The 24,466-nt window shown below is 35.8% G+C and overlaps 1 protein-coding gene across 2 annotated transcripts; it reads right to left on the bottom strand.

Annotated features, from left to right (window-relative positions):
- Positions 1–4,971: 4,971 nt before the first annotated feature.
- LOC149804500 (uncharacterized) lies at positions 4,972–24,200 on the bottom strand. 2 transcript variants are annotated; one of them, XM_089940714.1, is made up of 3 exons: positions 24,137–24,200; positions 9,789–10,229; positions 4,972–5,259 (listed from the first exon to the last, which is right to left on the bottom strand). In XM_089940714.1, the coding sequence occupies exons 2-3, from the start codon at positions 10,213–10,215 to the stop codon at positions 5,078–5,080; spliced, it is 609 nt and encodes a 202-aa protein (XP_089796840.1). In that variant the 5' UTR covers positions 10,216–10,229; positions 24,137–24,200; the 3' UTR covers positions 4,972–5,077. The 2 variants fall into 2 exon arrangements, with proteins under 2 accessions (XP_089796840.1, XP_089796839.1); XM_089940713.1 differs by lacking the exon at positions 24,137–24,200 and adding an exon at positions 23,995–24,019.
- Between the last annotated feature and the right edge of the window lie 266 nt (positions 24,201–24,466).

Here is a 24,466-nt window from a genome sequence, read left to right as displayed (position 1 = left end):
TGGGGCCATAAGTTTAAAACCAAAACTACTATTCCAGTAACTTCAAAACATCCTATGAGATCTGCTAAGTGTAATTCTCCCTGTGATGAGAGAAAACAAACTGCAGATACCCCAATGAATGATGATGTCAATGGAATTACCTCTACTGCAATCCCATTATGTGCCTACAGGTACCCCACTGAATGATGTCAATGGAATTACCTATACTGCAATTCCATCAGGTGCCTCCATCAATGAAAGTGACCATAATGTGTTAACTGCTAAGATAACTGTTGAATGTGCTAATGTTTCAAGACTCATCCAAAAATCGTCTGAAAAACACAGTTGATAGTCATGATCTTGAACACTGTATACAAGAAAATTTAGGGGAATATCATGATTCATATATTGATAGTGAAAATATTAATTCAGATATTCCATATCATTCATCTCAAAACCATTTAAACTTAGAATTCTCTCAAAATCAGTGGCTTAAGCAAGAAGGTCTCAAAATTTGCCATCTGAACATCCATTATCTTTTTCCAAAACTAGACAAAATCAAATTACTTCTTTCAGGAAATAATTCAATAATTGATATTTCTGCATTCAGTGAAACCTTCTTTACCTGAATTTTTTTATGATGATGAACTTAAAGCTCTTAACTACAATTTTCAAACAAAAGACCGAATTTTCCAAAAGGTTTTAGTCTTTTTGTCCATTAAGGATGGCATTTCTTTCAAACTCAATATGATCTTGAGGAAATTGGTATGGAAATAATTTAGCTAGAAATGAGACAAAGTTCAGAAACCATTGGTATTAGGTTGTGTATACAGACCACCAAACACTGACAATGTTTGGTATACTATATTTTCAAAATAAGCTTGAAACTTTGTATATAGAAAACAAAGAAGTCTGTTTAGTGGGTGACTTCAATTACATTTTGCTTTATGATACCAATCAAATCTGGATTAAAACCATGAAGTCCCTGAATTATCAACAGCTAGTTCATGTACCCACTTGCATAATAGAGGTATATGAAACACTAACTGATCATCACATCTATACTAACAATGCTGACAATATTATAGAAGTTGCAGTTCCACAAATATTCCATAAGTGATCATTATCCTAAATGATGTACATGTAAATTAATCAAAAAGTAAAACTTATCATCAAATATATATATCAAGTATTGAATAATGAAAAGATTTGATTCACAAATATTCCTTAAACAAATGAAAGATATCCCTTGGTCAGTAATTGAATCATCTGATGACCCATCAGATGCTCTTGACATCTGGATAGATATATACCGTTTTTATACAATTTTCCTACTTAGGTTTTGTTTTAGTTTTCGAAGATTAGCTATATGACATGATGCTGGTTTTAAATTATTATCAATGTGACAAGTCCATTTGGTATTTGATGAAAGTATTAATCCTATATAGTGATGAGAATCCACATATTTAAGTGCAATATTATCAGTTTTATCATCACTTTCGAAGATAATAGAAAGACAATGTTTGTAATGAATTTATAAACTACCTGGAATCATCTACAATCTGTAATTTACTACATTCACAACAATCAGACTTCTGGGCGAAGGACGTTCATGCCAGACTACACTAACGAGAATGATGGATGATTGGTTAACAGCAATAGATCAAGGCAACCTTGTAGGCACAGTGTTTCTTGACCTTTCAAAGGTTACTGACCTTGTAAATCACAAAATCCTGCTGGAAAAGCTCATCACATACCAAGTTAACCATGAAAGCTTAACTTTGTTTCAAATCTACCTTGAAGGCAGACAAGAAGAAGTTTCTATTTTAAATAAACTTTTAGATAAGAAACTAATAAAGTCAGGTGTTCCACAAGGATCAGTTCTTGGTTCATTACTCTTTCTGCTGTACATTAATGATTTACCATATCACACTGAGCTATCCACAACTAACATGTTCGAAGATGATACAACATAATATAACATATGATCAACAGGCGATGAGATTAGTGCTAAATTAAATAAAGATTTGGTGAAATATATAACTGGTGTGAGCACAATGGTAAATAAATGCAACCATATCAAAAGCCACAGTCATAGGTAGTTGAGCAAGAGTAAAATCTGAGAAAAATTATTTCAAAGCAATGATAAAAGGAATGGATACACAACAGTCTGAAAATGAAAAACTACTTGGCATCATGATAGACAATATTCTGTGCTGGAAAATACAAGTCGATAACGTCATTTAAAAAGTTAACTCACTGCTCTATCTCTTGAATAGAATAAAATCTTATCTCCCTCAAGAACAGAGTAAGATATTCTACAATGCATATATCATGCCACACCTAGAATATTGTTCTATCTGGGGTTATTGTAGTTCCACAAATACTGAATTTTCAAACAATTTAAATCAGCATCAAGAATAACTCAGTAATTTCACTAATCTTATTCAGTAAGATATTGCCTATCATGAGGAAGAAAGTATGTTCAAGACAGAATGCAAGCACATGTAGAAGAATGCTGTATCCTTTAAATGAAAAGTTACATTTTGTGTCTTCTGTTTAACAGATGCAATTACCAGAGATCTCGGAAACACTTAATTACGTGTATTTCTACGCAAATTTTTTATCTTGGTCACAGAAAATCACCCTCGCAGGAGTCCGCTGTATGAACTTTTTTTGTTGCAAACAGGAAAGTTTTACAGCACAATAAACATGTTCTAATCACTATGAAAATTGAAACAATAATTTTATTTAAGTTTGTTGCTGACTTCATTTGATCAAAGGTTGTTGGCTTGCTCTGATGAAGGTACATGTACATGTGTTTTTGAAGGTGCCGCTAAAGGCTCTTTTTGAAGGACCAAACAAATACCTGTTTGTTATTGCTGCAGGCAACATCAAATAACTGTAGAACATTGAAACAGAATGTTTTTTTTGCATGGTTTATATCGGTGCTTCAAAGGTAATCAGTTTTCTTTGAAGTTGCAGGAAAACTATTTGTTTCTGTTACCTTTTTTTTTTTTTTTGCTGTCCTCAGGTCGACTGTAGTCATTTCCTGTTCTTGCATTCAGAGGTGGTAGATTGTAGCTAGTCAGTTGCATGGCTATTTTGGTTATATTACAGCATAAAGTATGAAGGCCAGTCACCAGCATAAGCGGATTATGATATAACAATGCACTGCTGGGGTGGTTTGTCAATATGAAACAAGAATTTGTTTATGTAACAATATAGATTCCAATGCATTTTTATATCTAAGTTTGCAGGGACCTGTCATGGTGCCTATGAATTTCTTCACTCCAAAGCCAAGTTTTTATCAGCCAAAAATGTTGCCACCAAAAATATCTCCAGATGCTATATTTTGTCGCTAATTAGGAAAAAAATCGCAATTTGTGACATTGGCGAAGCGCAGCGCAATCCCTGTTATTGTGTTCATTTCTGATTGTAGCCATATAAATATTGCATGCAACCTTGAAATCAAGGCACGTCAAGCCTTGGACAAAATGCCGTGTGCAAATTTGGATGAGTATTTTGGGGTTAAATGGAAAACTGATGAAGATTTGACATAGACAAAAGTGAACTATACTGAAGTTAAAGAATATGATATTTGTACATGATACAAATTTTAATACATAGTTTTTTTAATAGAATAAATAAATGATTACAAATTAATAAAACTGACCAAGTTTTGTGTCTGTTTATTCCTGGCATTTTAATGGACATTTAGCCACTTCAACATGTTTCTGGGAAGGGGACTGCAACTTTTGCTGGTGGGACTCCAAGTTTTAAAATCCTAGAGAGACCTCTGATTACACTTGTATTGGAAAATTCATCATAGTTCTTGAAAGTGTCCTTTTTCAACAGGTATCTTTTATATACTGAGGTTTTTGAGAAAGGTTTATTGTATTTATGAAATAATTATCATAACATCCTTTGAAGGAACTAACATTTTCCAGTCCGAAAGAATTTCCATGAAATAATTATCATAATACCCTTTACAGGGACTGAAATTTTCCGGTCCGAAAAGAATTTCCATGAAATAACCCATGCAAACTATGGCATCTCATAATAACACCCACTAGTAGCCTTAATATGACCTAATTGAAAACTTAATTAGTGATTGAAAATTTAGAACACCAAGAAATAATAATTTGAGTGCAACAAACTCGGAGGATTTGAAATAGCTCCAAGCCACAAAAACCCTGCTTTTATTTGACAAATTGTGAAATATTAAAGATAATTAACTCCCAAGTGTAACTGGATGACTGAAATTTGACGACTTTGTCTTGTATTACAACATGTAATAAAATTACTTTTTACCAGAGTAGAGATAGGCATGTCATATAAAATCCATGATTTTAATTTTGATGCCTATGTGAATAAGTAGCAAGTCCTTTAAACCTGTATATGACACATAGTAACCATCAGTCAGGTGATGGCCATGTGAAGTGAATATCTGACAATGTACCCATGTAATTCTTTACAACTGCTAGCAGTGTTATAGGTTGACCTTATGTATAAGCAATGTCAGAGTTAGACCAACAAGTGTGATAGGAGAATTAGATTCTTGATGGAGAAACAAATACAATTATATCCAGATGGTCACAATTGGATCTTTATGTCTTCTTTGCTGGGCAAGTGATACATTATTTTTTGGCAACATATATTGAATTATTTCTTGTTAAGATTACTTATCTAGAATGGATATTTTAGAGTTTATAAAAAAAAATATTTTCCAAATGTTGTAGACATGAATGGAAGAAATTATTATGAACTTTATTTCATAATTTCCAATTCACATTTTAATTTATAAACAATATTTGAAGCCATGTTGGTCACCATGCATGACTTTAATTGATTCATTCAACTGTGAGGGATACAATGAACAACATGGTCATTTCCCTTTGTTGTCGATAGAGTGATGCACTTAGTGGAAGCATTCTAAAGATCAAAAATTTTACCCTTAATAAGCCATTGAAAATACAACTAAAACAGATGTCCTTTTTTATGCATAATTTTATAATCTCAATTATTAAACTGAAACCTCTCACCTCTGGCTTAATTACTCTTGTCAATTTCTAAAAAAACACTTTAAAGAATGTGATTATTTCTCTTTGTCATCTTTTGGTGGAAAATATTTGTCATAGATATTCTTAAGACTTTGTACGTCCTCTTGCAAAAGTAAATTAACACGCTGTGAAAATTTCATTTCTTTCTCTTCTTTTGTCTTTGGTGCTCGGAAAACACTGTTGTCTGTATACCTAGCAGCAGCTATCATCAACAGTACTGAAAAAAATAAGAAAAGGACAGGAATGATCACAAATTTTCTTGTGTTGGCCTTAGCATCCATCTATCTGTTGTCAAACAGTTAGTCTTTTCTCACCACTGATTAAGATCAATATTAAAGTCTTTTAGGTTAGGCCCAATGTTAAAGTCTTTTAGGTTAGGCCCAATGTTAAAGTCTTTTAGGTTAGGCCCAATGTTAAAGTCTTTTAGGTTAGGCCCAATGTTAAAGTCTTTTAGGTTAGGCCCAATGTTAAAGTCTTTAAGGTTAGGCCCAATGTTAATTTTTTTAAATTTTCTAACCAAAGAAAGGCTGGTGTAACATAACAGTACATGTAGTTGCTCATTTCAAAGTTTTCATACAAATACTGCATTTCCTTGTGTGAAGTGCACACCCAACTCAGAACAGCAAAATATTAAGATATGCTGTTGCAAAATCACAAACAGATCTGGATCACTACTGCTTCTTGAAATCACTGACATATTGTGGTCACCATTGTTTGCTTGAAATCACTGACAGGTCATGGTCACCACTGCTTGCTTAAAAGCATTTAGAACAGCTTTATTTACTTTGTATGATAAATATTTTTATTTGGACGAGAGTTAGATCTCTTGGATCTTCAGCATTGGTGTCAGGTAGATAGGGTTACAGTCTTTGTCAGATTTACGATGTTGACACCTACACTTTTTATTTAGCTGTATCCAGAGGTAATTCAATCAAAGGAAGGCTTAGTTTACAATATACATTTTTACTTAACAATAGTTAGAATTGCTGCATGTCAACTGGTAGCAACAAGATTAAACTTACAGGACTGTTTCTGAAGTAAGTAATAACACAGAATGTCAGCCAATGAAAAAGTGTCTCACTTGAGAATCATATAATAATAGCTATTGTTCTGTGAGAATTTCAAGATTAGTATTTAACAACATATCAACCAACATATCAACCAAAAACCTTGACCGGCAAGGGAACAGATAAGAACTGCCCAGAATGAAAAGGAAAGGTAACTGCAGCAAAGAGAATTGCACATAATGATTCTAATGATTCGTGGTCATCGAGTAAAGATCCTTGATCTGAAAGGTTACATTGAAATGAGGCCACTGTAGTAAATAGCCTTGTCCAGAAAGGCTATTTTGAACTAAGTCAAGGTCAGAGGAACAAAGTGCCTTTCTCAGAGAAGTTATGTTCAGCCGAAGTCATTTGGATAAAGAGCCTTGCCCAGGTAGGTGATATTGATCTGAAGTCTTGAAGTAGCAAGCCTTGCCCAAGTCAAAGCTATCGAAGTAGCAAGCCTTGCCCAAGTCAAGGTCATTGAAGTAGAGAGTCTTGTCCAAGTCAAGGCCATCAAAGAAAAGAACGTGGCCCAGAAAGATTTCACTGAGCCTAAGTGATACATGGAAAGAGTCTTACCAAGGTCATATCAAGCTACGGTATTTTAAGTAATAAGCAAAGAAATTAAATAGCGAGATAAGGATATCAGGAGTAAAATGACTTGCCCCCAAAAACATGTGGCCTGTTATGGACAGGATTCCTGCTGAGCCAATGCAGCTCTGGTTTAGCAAGAAGTACTGACAATCTTTTTCAGTCTCCTGCCTGACCTGACAGACTTTTATCTGCATACACAGATTTTATGATCCATTATATTTAAACACGGGTGAGTGCATTTTTGGTCAACAGGGAACTCAGACTGAAAACAGTATGTGCACAAGAATTCATTTCTGTTACATTACAAACTGATTTTCACATAATACTAAATAAATATAACATACACAATGAAATAACAGCACGTTTTGTATGTGCAACATTTTTACAGCTCAACCTTAATTGCATGACTTTACATGCATAAAGCCATGAGAATCTGGCAGTTGTTACATGTATAGAAAAGATGTCCACCCTTTTTTCTAAACAGTTCCATGTTTTGTTGACATATATATTAATGTTTTGACATTAGCCAGATTTGTATAGATCTATAAGATCAAATCTTTGCACTGGTTATTCTATCAATCTAATAATTAATATTTTACAATGCTGATTTTGTTAATTACATCTTTTATTATGAAACATTTCCATGGTCAATAAACCTTAAGTTGTTATTTTTAATTTTATATATTCTCCAAAAATATACAGCATGACAGCTGAACTCTAGTTCTCTACTCACTGACTATTACCAAGAAGGATAGACAACCCCCATCTTCACTAGCCAAGGTTCTGATAACCCTATCTACACCTATGCAGATTAAACAGCTATACTGGTGCTTTGCCCTAGCGACATCTATTGGATTTCATATGTTACCTCCCTTAGTATGTAATGCCAACTAACCAATAGCGTGGTGCATTGTACATCCCCGACAAGGATACTTTGGAAGTTTAACTTCGAATGTATGACTATGTAGCAGAGGGAAGCCATTACATGTGTATATGAGTGAAAGGTATTTGTGCAAACATGGACCAACACTAGAAAACTGCTTATTTATCAGTCTATTCAAGCTGTGTGCTCCTCTTGTTTCGATCACATAGAAACAGTGTTCAAATTTGAAAAATTTAATTTTGACTGGATGCGGTGGCTTGCCGCCACATTCAATGAAATTCACAGGCCCGAAGCTCAGAATATCTGCTCGATATGCCGAGGTGTAGATAGGGTTATCGGAACCTTGGCTAGCGAAAATGAGACAACCCCCAAATAAAATTCTAAAAGCTTTATGACCCTGAGACTACTCAACTAATGTTACAGACTGTCAAACTTTGAGGACTCAGACATTCTCCAGAAAGAGTGGCCTTGAGAGAGTCACAGATATTGAAAATTGTTAACCATTTATAAGATTTATTTGAATCATCCAGGTCAGCATAGAAATTTATCCCAGTGAAATTGTTTGATTGTATTAAATTCCTGTTGTGTCTATAAAGATGACTCCACTTGAAATAATTTCTTATACAGACAGTCCCAAAAATAAATATTAGTTTCTTGATTTACAGTATACTTTCAACAATAAATCACAAGACGTCTTAATGACAGAACTCTCTGTAGGCTTTAGACAGAGTCGAAGATGTTCAACAAAGTGAGGGTCCTGAAGAAGAAAAAGTGGCCAAGGTGAAAACAAATGAAGCCCCTCAGCAGTGTAAAGTCATGACATTTAATGTCAACATTATTATAGCAAATCTTATTTATAATATCTTTTCTCATGTAATTTTTTTAAAAATCTTCTAGACTTTTAAATATTACAATTCTATTTTACTGTTACAGAATTATATTTCTGGCCAATCAGAGCTTTTCTTCTTACAACCTGTTAAAGAATATGTATATAAACATGATCATGTTTGAGAACAATGAAGGTCCAGGGTTAGTTATAAAGGGTTCTAAAGGATGCAGAGTCTTAGAGCCCTGACAGCCCAAGACTATTATTTGAAGGTCTAAAGTTAGTTATTAAGGCATCTAAAGGATGCATAGTCTTAGAGCCCTGACAGCCTAAGACTATTATTTGAAGGTCTAGGGCTAGTTATTAAGGCCTCTAAAGGATCCATAGTCTTAGAGCTCTGACAGCCCAAGACTATTATTTGAAGGTCTAAAGTTAGTTATTAAGGCATCTAAAGGATGCAGAGTCTTAGAGCCCTGACAGCCCAAGACTATTATTTGAAGGTCTAAAGTTAGTTATTAAGGCATCTAAAGGATGCATAGTCTTAGAGCCCTGACAGCCTAAGACTATTATTTGAAGGTCTAGGGCTAGTTATTAAGGCCTCTAAAGGATCCATAGTCTTAGAGCTCTGACAGCCCAAGACTATTATTTGAAGGTCTAAAGTTAGTTATTAAGGCATCTAACGGATGCAAAGTCTTAGAGCCCTGACAGCCCAAGACTATTATTTGACGGTCTAGGGCTAGTTATTAAGGCCTCTAAAGGATGCATAGTCTTAGAGCCCTGACAGCACAATACTATTATCTGAAGGTCTAGGGCTAGTTATTAAGGCCTCTAAAGGATGCACAGTCTTAGAACCCTGACAGCACAAGACTATTATTTGAAGGTCTAGGGCTAGTTATTAAGGCCTCTAAAGGATGCATAGTCTTAGAGCCCTGACAGCCCAAGACTATTATCTGAAGGTCCAGGGCTAGTTATTGACAGCCAAGATTATCACCTGAAGGTCTAGCTTGAACTGGAAGCATTTACAAAGGAATATGTATGACTCAAGTTTTCAAATATCCCTTAACAAGTTTAAAATACTTTGAAAATTAGCCTTCCAAGAAAGCATTATCAACAAAAGACACAAAGTACTGTACAGTAGAAACTGTCTAAACTGTCTTGAAAGACCACTCCTTCTGCCAAAAAATAATGGTCTCTCAAGACAGGTGGTCTCTCATGACAGGTCATAACACTATATAACCAATAAATGTGTGCAAGAAGAACATGGCCTCTCAAGACAGGTGGTCTTTCACAGCAGTGGTCTCACAAGACAGGTTTTACTGTATTAAGTTCTTCTGAAAGAAGCATTTTTGCAATGTTGCAAAAGAACATTCAGAACCATTGGTCTAATCATTACTTACAGAATGAGAGCAAAAAATTTGATGCCACATAACTGATCTTGTATTTCCCATGGTATAGATGCATATTCTTCTTTCCATACCAAACAACAAAAACAGTAGCCAAAACAGGGGTGCCAGTACCCAGCAGCTTACAACTTAAGCAATCTCCTTCTTTGAGAGGTACATGTCGTCTCAGAAAGGCATCAACCTGGTTGTAAGCCCTTCTGGTTGGACCAAGCTCATTCTCAACTGATGACACGGATGTTAATGAGCTGGAATTGTTATTTGTGTTTTGTGTACTCTGATTACTCAACAATTCCTTTGTTTGCACTTGACTTGCACTATTAATGTTTTGTGTATTCTTATTTTCAACAGCTTCTCTTGTTTGCATTTTCAGTGAGACGCCGTCATCCTCATCCAGTCCAAACCATTTCCTAATGCGATGCATCTTGGGTAATTTCCCTGAAACGATATTTAATATTGTTAATTATGGATGGTAACAAATTATGGGACAGTTTAACCTTGAAACATAGAAAACAGGTAGAAAATGTAATACATTCATTTTATGAACTTTTTTAAATAAATAAGCAGGAATACCTACCAATAAGTATGGGGCCATCCATTTAGTTCATACACATTGAGGGGGGTAACCCAAATGAAAACGTTTGCAAAGGGGGTGGGAACAACTGATAATGTATGTACACAAAAGGAAATGGGTGTGTGTGAAACCTCGATAATAATTTGTTTAATACGTAACCTGCTTGACTCAGTCAGCGTTTGAATTTTAGTGGACACTGGACAAACTGTTTAAAGCTACGCAGCTTATTTCTTTGATGCAGCCAGACATTCAACATCGGTGGACTATCTGTTTTATTAAACACATTAATATTATTAATCCTTTATGGTTTCTGCGTGGAAAAAGTATGCATGTGTACAGGGAGGGGAAGAGGGGTCAAGCTATGCCAGATTTTTGCATATGTACTAAATGGATGACCCCTATCTAAACCTGTATGAATGATTCTGCATAATAACTAGGAGCTTTTGCCAGTTCTAATTTTTATATGGACATACTGGAACCCGTGTTAAATCTTATCCTGATTGCTTTTCAGAGGGTTGTTAATTTAACCCATTCTAATTGGAGTAAGTAATATTTATTGATGCACAGGCTTCTAAAAGTTTATTGCACAATAATACTACTGTATTTCAATTTGTAATGAAATGATAGATTTATTTTATAAAGAAACTGAATCACTATTGAAAACACACACACACACACACACACACACACACACATAGTGAATCAAATACAAAATATGCTTTTGGAATTACATCAAAAAACTAAACATATCACAAAATGTTTATTCCTAGACATAAATTTATGAAATATGCTGGATCATCATCTCTTGTATTTAATGCAATAAAAAAAACCCAGAAAAAATGTATAGTCCAAAGATTAAAACGTTCCCTAATGAAAGTCAACCCATTAAAAAACTACACAGCATGGTTCCCATGAAAGCCAGCCCATTCACACACTATATAACATGGTCCTAATGGAAGTCAGCCCATTCACACACTATATAACATGGTCCTAATGGAAGTCAGCACATTCACACACTATATAACATGGTCCTAATGGAAGTCAGCACATTCACACACTATATAACATGGTCCTAATGGAAGTCAGCCCATTCACACATTATATAACATGGTCCTAATGGAAGTCAGCCCATTCACACAATATATAACATGGTCCTAATGGAAGTCAGCCTATTCATACACTATATAACATGGTCCTAATGGAAGTCAGCCCATTCACACATTATATAACATGGTCCTAATGGAAGTCAGCCCATTCATACACTATATAACATGGTCCTAATGGAAGTCAGCACATTCATACACTATATAACATGGTCCTAATGGAAGTCAACCCATTCACACATTGTATAACATGGTCCTAATGGAAGTCAGCCCATTAACACACTATATAACATGGTCCTAATGGAAGTCAGCCCATTCGTACACTATATAACATTATATAACATGGTCACAATACCATAAACTCCAAATACTAAAATGTTCCTTAATGAAAGTCACACCATTAACACACTAAAATAACATGGTTCCATTATTGTATATTCCAAAGATTAATATATTCATTAATGAATGTCAGTCCATTTGTACACTACACAACACGGCCCCAATGAAAGTCTGCCCATTCACACACTATATAACATGGTCCCATAGTATATACTGTCAGTATGGTACATAACAACTAGAACGTATCAAGGTAGATTAATTCTGTAACTAACTATCTTCTCTAAATAAAATTGTATTATTATTATTATTAATTATCATCATTATTATTATTATTATTATTCCAAAGATTAAAATGTTCCTTAATGAAAATCTGCCCATTTACACACTACACAACATGGTCCCAATGAAAGTCAGCACATTCACACACTACATAACATGGTCCCATTACTGGTACTATATACTCCAAAGATTAAAATGTTCCTTATGAAAGTCAGCCCATTCACACACTACATAACATGGTCCTAATGAAAGTCAGCCCATTCAACACTACGTAGCATGGTCCCATTACTAAATAGAACAAAGATAAAAATGTTTCTTAATGAATGTCATCCCATTCGCACACTACATAACATGGTTCCAATGAAAGTCCGCCCATTCTCACTCTGCATAGCATGGTCCCAATGAAAGTAAGCCCATTCACACACTACATAACATGGTCCCATTACTAAATGTAACAAAGATAAAAATGTTTCTTAAATGAATATCAGCCCATCTACATACTACATAACTTGGTCCCAATGAATGTCAGCCCAGTCACACACTACATAACATGGTCCCAATGAAAGTCAGCCCATTTACACACCACATAACAATGTCACAGTACTCATAATCAAGATCTGACTGTGCACAGCATGATTAGTCAATGTGGACGAGAAATACATGTAGATCTGCTTAAATTTATCATAACATATAACGTTTGGACTCCATAGTCATATTTGATATTATTCTCTTTTGACTAGGATTGACATTACAGACCATAAGAGTGGGGTGGAAGGAGGTAATCTTTGCAACAGTAACATTACAACATTAAAATTAGTTTACCCCTCTAAAAAAAAATAGTTTTAATAGCAGTAATACATTATTTGCTACTCCTGCATTGCTGAGTTTACCAGTTAGGAGACAGGCTGAAGTCCTCAACAAAACTGGTACAGAAAGCAATAGCAATTTACTCTTACAGTTGGTTGGTAAAAGGTTGGACCACAGAATGTGCCATCACTACAGGACCCTTCCCTCTGGTGTGCCAAAAATTGAGGGTAAAAGGAGGAGAAGGTAATGTGAGATTGCCAGAAGGTAGCTATCATAATTTCATCCAAAGCAGCATGATTTAAGTAGGCTCAAGATGCAGTAATGGCCATCCTGGGCCTTAATTCTCATGAAAGAAATGTCCCTGAAAGTGAGGACAATCCACTTGGAAAAGGTGGCTTGCAAAAGATCGAAAGAAGCCTTGAGAGGTATAAATATATGATTTCAACTTTTACTTCACCCATTAGATGAAGCCTAAAAAAAGCTCAAAATAACTTTTGAGATCAGAAAGATGATGGTCCAAGCCAATCTTGGAAGCCCTAGAGAACTTGGGAGTGTTAGAAAAAGCTGCCTTATAGCCTTTAGTAGATGCAGAACATTCCCTTTCCTCAAAAAGGTAGAGACGTCAGCAACTGCATTCAAGGAGGGACCGCTATGATCAACGTGATGTTTCTCCATATGCACTGTACACCCTGGAAGTAGAATGTCTCTTAGCCTGATGATGCAGTTGGCAACCATGCTTGAAAACTGGTCTTGATAGATTAATCACTAAAGATGAGCCAAACATGAAGGTGGATATTCTGTGGGTTGTTGTGGAGAAACCCTGTGCTCCTCTGAGGTACTCACCAACAGGCAGATTATGTTGTTGAACCACCACCATCAGTGCTACAATGGCGGGGGGCATGTTACTCGTATTAGCCAAGAAGTATTGAGCCTGACTTGTCAGTGCATAGACTGTCTGCCATGATATTCCTTTCCAAGAATAGGGTGGATTTGGACAGCTATTTTCTCCAAGGCTGCCCAATGAAGGAGATTCCAGACTTCCTTGCAAAGAGAGAGAGAGCATGTGTACCTCTCTGATGCTTGCAGTACACTACTACTAACATGCTGTCTGAGATGACTATAATACAATGGTGCCTTATGAGGCTGCCACACTTCTAATGAGCTAGGAACAATGCCCGCAGTTCCAACTTATTTATATAAAGGATTACTACTTTCTGTGACTGAAATCACTGATGGACTAACCCCTCAAGCTCCGGAAGAACAACCCATTCCAAATCTGATGTTGGTGTATAGAAAGAAGTAGGGTATGGGGATGTGAATTAGGACTCCAGTCAGAAACAGATCTTGATTATGATCCCAGGGGGTTCCAAGCTGATAAGAGGCCCTTGTGCAGTTTCCAGTTTGCTAGAAGCAAGAACTTGAGTTTCCATGAGAGGGAGGTAATGGTCATCCAACACAACAAGATCTGATCAAAAGATCTGTTATGAGGGGCAGGATTTGGTTCTTCATGTCCAGAGGAACACAAAATCACATAAGTCTGGTGAGAAAATTCATTCCCAGATGTATGCAGTCCTGCGCAGGATTGAGAACTGACTTCTTTAGGTTGCAGATAAGGTTGCCAGATAAGACTGAGATAAGTCACTATTGACCAACTGAGGGGCGAGTTCATCAGAAGAGACTATTTAAGGATGTTGTTCATTAACCAATCGTCAAAATAATGGAGGATGGGGATCCCTAAATACCTAAAGTGGGCTGCTATTAACACCATCACAATGTTAAAAAAAGAGCTCAGACTGAAAAACATTTTGAACAAAACAAAACCAGAAGTATTTTCAGTGTGGTGGGAAGATGTGGATGTGGAGATGTGCCTCCTGAAGATATATGGAGTCTAGTCACATGGCCTTAAGGTGTTCATGGCTAAAGCAGTAGTCTCCATCCTGAAGCATTCTTCTTTAAGAAATGTTTAAGGCAGAAATGTTAATTATGAGCTTAAAACTAATTCCTTTTTTTCAACACCAGAAAAAATCTAGACAAAAACCCTAACTTTATCACTTTCCACCCTCTTGTCTATGTCCTTTTGCAGATGGGTGTGCACCTCTTCCCTTAACCGAGCAAGTTCGGACTGGTGAAACTATATGGGGGACTGTGATAGGGAAAGATGTTCCTGAAAATGATGCCAGTATCTATGGAAAAGATCTGAACATTGTCCATGATACCCAACCAAACCACTAAAAAGTGGGCCAGATGAGCATCTACTGGCACAGAGGGAAGAAGATGCTGCAACTTCCAAATTTTGGGTAGGCCCTTCTTTGGGGAAATAGAAGGAAAATTAAAGACTTTCTGTCTCTGTGACTATCTCATATAGCAAAGAATGGGTGGGAGGGAACTATGAACTGAGGCTGCTTGAAGAACATGGGAGAAGATCCCATAATGCAGTCACGGTGGGTGGCCAGTTTTTATTGGCCTGGAGTCTCTGCAAGGACCTACGTTCCTGGTTCCTCAAGCAGTGCAGCCCTTAAATTCTTATTGTAGTTGAGCAAGACCTTAGATGTCTCTAAGGCAGCATACCTGTAGAAGTGATGAAGCTCTGCCAATAATGACATGGAGAATGCATGACATGATGTCTTCATTATGGCCTTCAGCAAGCACTTAAGCAATGATCGAGATGACAAATCTTCCTTCAAGAGACTGGAGACTTTCAACTGGTTTATTCAGAAATAAAAATTCTGGGGCCAACAATGAAAATAGGGGCCACCAGGCAGCCCAAATTAACATGGCAAAATTATCCCTGCATACTACTGTGTGAACAAAAAGTGCATAAGTTGGCAAAGTGCTATAGCAAGGAGTTTTCCTGAGCCTGTACTTACCCACACCCTGTGCCCATACTTACCCACACCCTGTGAGATATGAAACACTAAAAGAGAAAAAACCCCACCCAAAACAAAATAAATTTGTGAACCCTAAATGAGAAGGTAATGCTTACCCTATCATCAGATCTATGAAGAGGAATATGATTTACTGAGATTGCATGTCCTATACAAGGTGCAAAACTATTCAAAATTCATAAAAGGAACACAGAAAACACTCAGATAAAGGACTAAGGAGATAAATATTCAATTGAAATATATGACATATAATTGACCTAAAAGACAGGTAAACATGACAATATATGCATATGCAATGTTACCATGGGCCATCATGAAAGTCCAAGTATTTTACAGGCATATGCAATGTTACCATTGGTCATCACAAAAATCCAAATATCTTACAGGTATATGCAATGTTATCATGGGCCATCATGAAAGTCCAAGTATCTTACAAGCATATGCAATGTTATCATGGACCATCATGAAAGTCCAAGTATCTTACAAACATATGCAATGTTACCATTGGTTATCATGAAAGTCCTAGTATCTTACAGGCATATGCAATGTTATCATGGGCCATCATAAAAGTCCAATTATCTTAGAGGCATATGCAATGTTATCATGGGCCACCATGAAAGTCCAACTATCTTACAGGCATATGCAATGTTATCATGGGCCATCATGAAAGTCCAAGTATCTTACAAACATATGCAATGTTACCATTGGTTATCATGAAAGTCCTAGTATCTTACAGGCATATGCAATGTTATCATGGGCCATCATAAAAGTCCAATTATCTTAGAGGCATATGCAATGTTATCATGGGCCACCATGAAAGTCCAACTATCTTACAGGCATATGCAATGTTATCATGGGCCATCATGAAAGTCCAAGTACAGGACTATAATAAGAAGTGCCTTTAGATCAGTGCAGAAATATAGTAAGAAGTGCCATTATATATGATTAGGACTATGGTAAGAAATGCCATTAGATCTGTTTAGGACTACAGTAAGAAGTGCCATTAGATCTGAGTAGGACTACAGTAAGAAGTGCCATTAGATCTGTACAGGATGATAGTTAGAAGTGCCATTAGATATGTACAGGACTAGTAAGACATGCCATTAGATCTGTGTGGGACTAGTAAGAAGTGCCATTAGATATGAGCAGGACTAGCAAGAAGTGCCATTAGATCTGTGTGGGACAAGTAAGAAGTGCCATTAGAGCTGTACAGGACTACAGTAAGTGCCATTAGATCTGTGCAGGACTAGTAAGAAGTGCCATTAGATCTGTACAGGACTATAGTAAGAAGTGCAATTAGATATGTGCAGGACTATAGTAAGAAGTGCCATTAGATCTGTGCAGGACTAGTAAGAAGTGCCATTAGATCTGTACAGGACTATAGTAAGAAATGAAATTAGATCTGTGCAGGATGAAAGTAAGAAGTGCCATTAGATCTGTGCAGGACAATAGTAAGAAGTGCCATTGGATCTGTGCAGGACAAAAGTACGAAGTGCCATTTGATCTGTGCAGGACTAGTATGGAGTGCCATTAGATATGTGTAGTACGATAGTAAAAAGTGCCATTAGATCTGTGCAGGATTATAGTAAGAAGTGCCATCAGATCTGTGCAGGACTAGTAAGAAGTGCCATTAGATCTGTACAGGACTATAGTAAGAAATGAAATAAGATCTGTGCAGGATGAAAGTAAGAAGTGCCATTAGATCTGTGCAGGATGATAGTAAGAAGTGCCATTTGATCTGTGCATGACTAGTAAAAAGTGTCATTACATCTGTGTGGGACTAGAAAGAAGTGTAATTAGATCTGTGCAGGATGACAGTAAGAAGTGCCATTAGATATGTGCAGGATGACAGTAAGAAGTGCCATTAGATCTGTGCAGGATGACAGTAAGAAGTGCCATTAGATATGTGCAGGATGACAGTAAGAAGTGCCATTAGATCTGTACAGGATGAAAGTAAGAAGTGCCATTAGATCTGTGCAGGACAATGGTAAGAAGTGCCATTTGATCTGATCAGGACTAGTAAGAAGTGCCATTAGATCTGTGTGGGACTAGTAAGAAGTGCCATTAGATCTGAGCAGGATGAAAGTAAGAGGTGTCATTAGATCTGTGCAAGACGTTAGTAAGAAGTGCCATTTGATCTGTGCAAGACGTTAGTAAGAAGTGCCATCAGATCTGTGTGGGACTAGTAAGTGCCATTAGATCTGTACTGGATGATAGTAAGAAGTGCCATTAGATCTGTGCAGGATGATAGTAAGAAGTGCCATTAGATCTGTGCAGGATGTTAGTAAGAAGTGCCATTTGATCTGTGCAAGACATTAGTAAGAAGTGTTATTAGATCTGTGTGGGATTAGTAAGTGCCATTAGATCTGTACAGGACTAGAGTAAGAAGTGCCATTAGATCTGTACAGAAGTACAGTAAGAAGTGCCTTAGATCTGTATAGAAGTATAGTAAGAAGTCCCATTAGATATGTATAGAAGTATAATAAGAAGTCCCATTAAATCTGAGCATATCATTTAATGCATAATATGACAAGGCTGATAATATATTTCAATCTTAAACTGAAAAGAAATAAATGTTAACAACAAAATAACTCTTGATTAGACAAATTTTAAGATTCTTGTTTTATATTTTCTGCAATTGTTATGTATATTTGATTTAATTTATATTTGATTTAATTTAATTGTTTGTAAGTTTTAAACAAATTTTATTCCATTACTTGCTATTGTAATGTAACTTTATTTAGTGGAATAGAGTTCAGTTCTGACTGATTTTGTTTGTTTTTGACCTAAACAACTTTATGGAGACATTGTATCTAATGCTGACATAGTTTCTGACCTTAACTCAGAACCAGTAAGTAAGATCCATAAAGTGGAATCGAGGCCATACTTGGAGTACATGACAAATAACATGTAGCAATTGTTACAAACTCTGGTTATTCCAGAGGATTGACCCACATCCGGGCATCTATTTTGCATCATAGCTAAATTTATTATTGGTGTTTTGAGAAAGAATAGTCATTAGTGCCTTAACACTTGAGAAGTTAAAGTGTTTTATGTTGTGACTAGTTTTGGGCTAATTATTTTGTTTTCTTCAATTTATTTGGGTTTCAAGTTTGTTTTCCCTGGAAATACTAGTGCTGTAAAGTAATTCTTGGGCAAGGACAGTTACTTAAATTTACAAAGAATTCAAACACTGGAATATTATTTTCTGTGATCCAACAAAGAACTGTTGACACATCAGTACAATGCTGACCACAGCATATACGTCATCACCTTCCATTTTGGATTTCATCAGGATTTGAACTCAGTTTCATTAGGACTTTTTATTACTAGGATTTCTATTTTTTAATTCATGGATTATTCTTGGATTATTTCTGGATCTGATTCGTAGAACCATAAGTTCTTTTTCTCATTTTTACCTTGTTTTTCTAGGGAAATAAATTATTTGTCAAGTTTTACAAAGCTTGTTGTTTTCACCTTTTTCTTGTTACTTTTTGTAAGAGCCTAAACACATTACACAATGAAGTCAAAATACTTAAATGCTGCCTGAATTAAACCATTGATGATGTTACGAGTCTTTGCTCCTAAAATAAGTAACAGATGAGAGTGAAAAACAACAAGCTTTGTAAAATTTAACAAATAAGTTATTTCCCTACAATACGAAGTGAAAATAGAAAAAACTTACGGTATTGTGAATTAAATCCCAAAATAATCCAAGAATTATAGACACAAGTCCTAATAATAAGAAGTCCTGAATAAAACTCAGCTGAAGTCCCGAAGAGATCTCAAACTGAAGGCAATGATGTGTCTGTTATAGCCTTCAGAGTGCTGGTGTGTCAACAGTCTTTTGTTGAATCACAGTAATATAATTCCAGGTTTGAATATATTTATAAATTCCAGTGAATGTCTTTATCCAAGAACTTGATCTGAGCCCTTTTGTATTTCCAGATAAAACAATCACTTGAATTCAATAATTTGAAGAAAATAAAATTCAGCCCAAACTGGTCATAACATAATACAACTTGAAGGTGCTGGATGTTAAAGCAATACTGACAAAATCCTCACAATCACAAGATCATATAGTTCTCTACTTGACCTCAGGTCACAATTAGCATTTTCTATTTTTAAAAAATGTACCTAATGGAAAATAACCTTCTAGAATGATCTAATGAACCTTGTTTACTTACAACACAATAACCCGTAAAATTCACTTAGGTAACTCCTAAACCCTGACCCAAATCAACATATTTAATCTTTCTTGTTTACCTCAATAATAACCCTGATAATAAGCTCATACACACAGAGAATAATTTATCTATGCATTAGTTGTTGAGATAAATGAAATTAAAAAAAGTCAATCAGGTGTGGCAGAAATGAACTCAATTTCGGACAAGGTCAATTCCAGAATACAATGTTACATAACAATAGCTTGTAATGAATTTTTTTTTTTTAAACTAACAATTAAATAATTAAATATACATAACAATGATGCAGGTATACATGGACTTCCAATATAACTTAGTATCCACCAATCCACCAATAGAATCTTTGAGAAGCAGAACAATGTGCACTATTTACTTGTGCATTCAGGGCTGATCAGAAATTTCACTTGTGCCTCCTACATCTTCAATTGTCCCAATATTTCACTCTCTTACCTAGATTTTATGAGGAGAATGCATTTTAATCCACTGAAGAAACAAAAACAACAATGTGCCACAGACTGACTCCTTTAATGGGCTGAACTTTCTTGTCAGGTTATCTGATATATACTGTTTCTTGCTATGATATGATAGGGGGGCCCCGAGTGGCTGAGTGGTCTAAAGCGCTCTCCGTTACAGAGCACTGCCATCTCACCTCTATCTCCATGGGTTCGAGTCTCGGATTCGGCCAATGTGGGTATGTGAGAAAGCTTGCCAGTGGCTTCTTGAGGGTCGGTGGTTCTTTCCGGGGATTTCTCGGGTTCTTCCTCCACCATTAATACTGGCCGCCATGTATAGCCTATTGTGTGCTGGAAAATGGCATTAAACCCTAAAACAACAACATGACATGGCAGGATCCATACTTCTATCAAGAACTGCAATGAACTGACAGGAATTCAGACTTTCCCTAACTTCCACTCTCAAGATTTTTCAAAGTCTCTCGTCCTAAGACTGTTCTTAAAACAAGCACCAAGTTTAAGACTCTACTTCTCCTGGAGCACACACAGCATTTCCATGTTAGAAAATGGTTTTCCATAATGGGCTAGGGTGTAGGCTGTGTTAAGAAGAGCTTTTATTTTTTTTATTTCATTCAGATTTAATTTTAAAATGGCCTTTCCAAGTGAAGCATTAGCAATGGATTTTCTGCACATGCAGTTAGAGTTGTGCATATACTGTGCTGCACATGTCATGCTATATAAGATCCAAAGTTGTCAGGATATGTGATTGACTCAATCCTAGATTTTTCAGTTACACTGATATATCCACTGGTTGCATATTCAACCATGCCAGTTTGGGATAATGTTTGCAATAGCTACTAAACGTCAATCCTTCAGAGTTAGTGAATTTCAAGCCATAGATAATTATCAACCCAATGTGGCTGAATTTTCTGTGTCTCTTTTCTTTTGCTGGTGCAGAGTCTGGCTCATGTATCTTTGGAGAAATAGCTACCTCATACTGAGTAGCTGCCTTACAGTTTATACCTCTATTACTACATGACTTTTCATTCTCTGAATCATCCTTTTGACCAATACTTGCAAAAACAGAGTAAAAACATTTTATCAAAAACAGATATGATCACCTTATCTGACAACTATTTAAAATAAAGTGATTATAATATAAATTTTGCTGTCTAAATACAGACACCAACTGCTTCTTACTTAATGAAATCAATTCAAATTGAGTACTGCACACTGACATTGATCAACTGAAAATAATAAAGACTCATTACGGTCAATTTATCGGTTCATAATGGGATTGTACATTTATATCGCTAAAATGCCTTTCGATACTAATGCATTGACTCTGTGCACTGAAATCTAACAGTGACCACTCACAAGTATCTGGATTGAGAAAATACAATGTCATTTAAAACATAGTTAACTAATCATCCTGGATTTATTTTGTTTGAAGAGGTTTTATTGATTGATAATTTGGTCACTTCATCCCATAAGCATTCAAGCAGTAATCTGGAACTCACACACACATGACAGTGATCAATGACCACTTCTGGTAGTATAATAGTATATGAATTAATATGTTAAATTCAGAGGGCATGATTGGCTAGAATTTTTAAAAAGGAAAAAAAGCATATGCCTGGTAAAAATGGTGGAGGCAACTGACTTTAAATGGATACTTTGTAAGTTTAACATCAAAAGTAAGACTAAGGTACCATAGAGAAGTTAATACAGGTGTATCTGAGGGAAAGGATGTACTTGTGCAAACACTGACCAGCAGTGGAAAATTAATTATTTATCAGTCCAATCTGGTTGTGTGCTCACTTGTCTTGATCATTAAGGAACAGTGTTCAAATCTGAAAAACTTGATTTTGTATTGGATGTGGTGGATTGCCACCTCGTCCAATGAAATTCACATACCTGAAGCATTGAAATATATGATTACTCTGCCAAGGTGAAGATAGAATAACACAATGGAACATTCACTCTCGAATATGGGGCTTCTAGCCATTGGATTTAGTCAACCCTCAAATTCTACTACTATATAAAGGTCTGTCAAGTAAATCAATGGTATATACAGGATTCATATTACAAATTATATGGAAAAATGGTAACCAATCCAGAAATGGGCGAGTATAAAATAGAGTACACATATATATGGAGAGCCAAGATTGGCTGATAAAGAAATGCAATATTAAAGTGAACAGAATCATTTCAAAGCTTATTTGTAACCAAAACAAAAATAGTCTATTGAATGTTAATCCTTAAAAACTTTACTACTGAACATTTGTTACAGAAATTAACGGGGGCCCCGAGTGGTCTAAAGCGCTCTCCGTTACAGATCACTGCCATCTCACCTCTGTCTGCGTGAGTTCGAGTCTCGGATTCGGCTAATGTGGATATGTGAGAAAGCTTGCCAGTAGCTTCTCGTGGGTCGGTGGTTCTTTCCGGGTTTTTCCAGGTTCTTCCTCCACCATTAATACTGGCCGCCATGTATAGCCTATCATGTGCTGAAAAATGGCGTTAAACCCTACAACAACAACAACAACAACAGAAATTAACACCAGCTTCATTAGGTATGGATTTGAAAACACCTTTCAGTCACACTGAAATTAAAAAATGCAGCAGCTCATATTAATTTTTTAATGCAGAAGCTTCCATCAAGCATGGATCCATACTGAGAAATATAGATTTGATCATAAAAATTTAGAAATATTTAACATTTATAAAGGTTTACTATGGGAGCTGAATTAGTTCCATAAGTTTTATAAGCCAATTTTCTCATGAGTATGTTTGTGTTTGAAATTAATAATACCATAATAATTAAGAGTGATTTCTTAAATATTTAAAGTAGTCAGTAAATTGGTTGTGAATGCTAAATATTGTTTGGTGAATCCATATTTCCAAACTTAGTTAAACTGATTTTAAGTCAGGACCAATTTTCAGTACAGAACATGTGCACAGGCACATATATCTCATTTAATAAATCATGCTTATAAGAATATAGCATCTGAGAACTCAAACTAAGGTTAAAACTTCACTTTTTGAGAACCCAATATCATGGTGCTTTTCAGTTACGCCCCTTTGTTTTACCATTCCAACCCCAACAGCTGAGTGACAGATGCTCTTTGAGGCATCATGGAGTCATTACTGTTCTACAATGTAAGACATCGACCCTGATAATTATGTTTTGGGGGTCGACAGTACAGTACAGTAATTGGACATTTAAAAATCCAATAACAAATAATCACACGGATTACTCCTCCATTAATTGCTGGTTATAACCATCATGTCCATCTCAGTCTCACAATGAAAGACGTTAACCCGATATTTATATTTTGGAGTCAACCCAAATTATAAATATTAGGATAAACGTCTTACAATGTTGGACTTTATCTTACGGTTCTGAAGAAAGAGGCCAACCACGTGTTTTGGTTATAACAGCATACATCAGGTTATGTGATCATGGCTGAATTAAACTTTTAGTGACACCATAACATTTTGCTCTATTCACAGATCAGAAAAAGAAGTGAATCGAAAAAAGGTCACGATCCTTGATTACCTGTTTCCATGGTCTATAAAATAATAAAGACTGAGACGCTTAACTATTTCATAACATTATTAAGACACCATTAAACAATAGCGCATGGAGACACTAAACTACGAAACGTTTGAGGTAATAAAACAAAACTTTGCTAACTTACTCTTGTCAACGCTAAGCAATATTCAATTCCACGACCCAAGGGAATTAACTCCGATTGCCTGGCAGTCGGTTGACACATACAACATACATAAGAGTTCATCAGTAAATTTTATGTACACTGACATCAACTTCATCACAACATACATAGAGTTCATCAGTAAATTTTATGTACACTGACATCAACTTCATCATAGGGCGATAATTGTGTATTTTAAAAACATTTTTGTTGTGTGATTGCCAATAAACAAGACATTGTATAGCTAATGTTTGTACACGGTTATAGACTGTATTTCAAGATATTAACAGTGCATGTAGATCGCACAGAATCCAT

The sequence above is a fragment of the Sinohyriopsis cumingii genome, chromosome 2, assembly GCF_028554795.1.
Source record: "Sinohyriopsis cumingii isolate HCF-2022 chromosome 2, ASM2855479v2, whole genome shotgun sequence".
Classification (NCBI taxonomy): domain Eukaryota; kingdom Metazoa; phylum Mollusca; class Bivalvia; order Unionida; family Unionidae; genus Sinohyriopsis; species Sinohyriopsis cumingii.
This window is presented reverse-complemented; position numbering and strand designations above follow the sequence as displayed.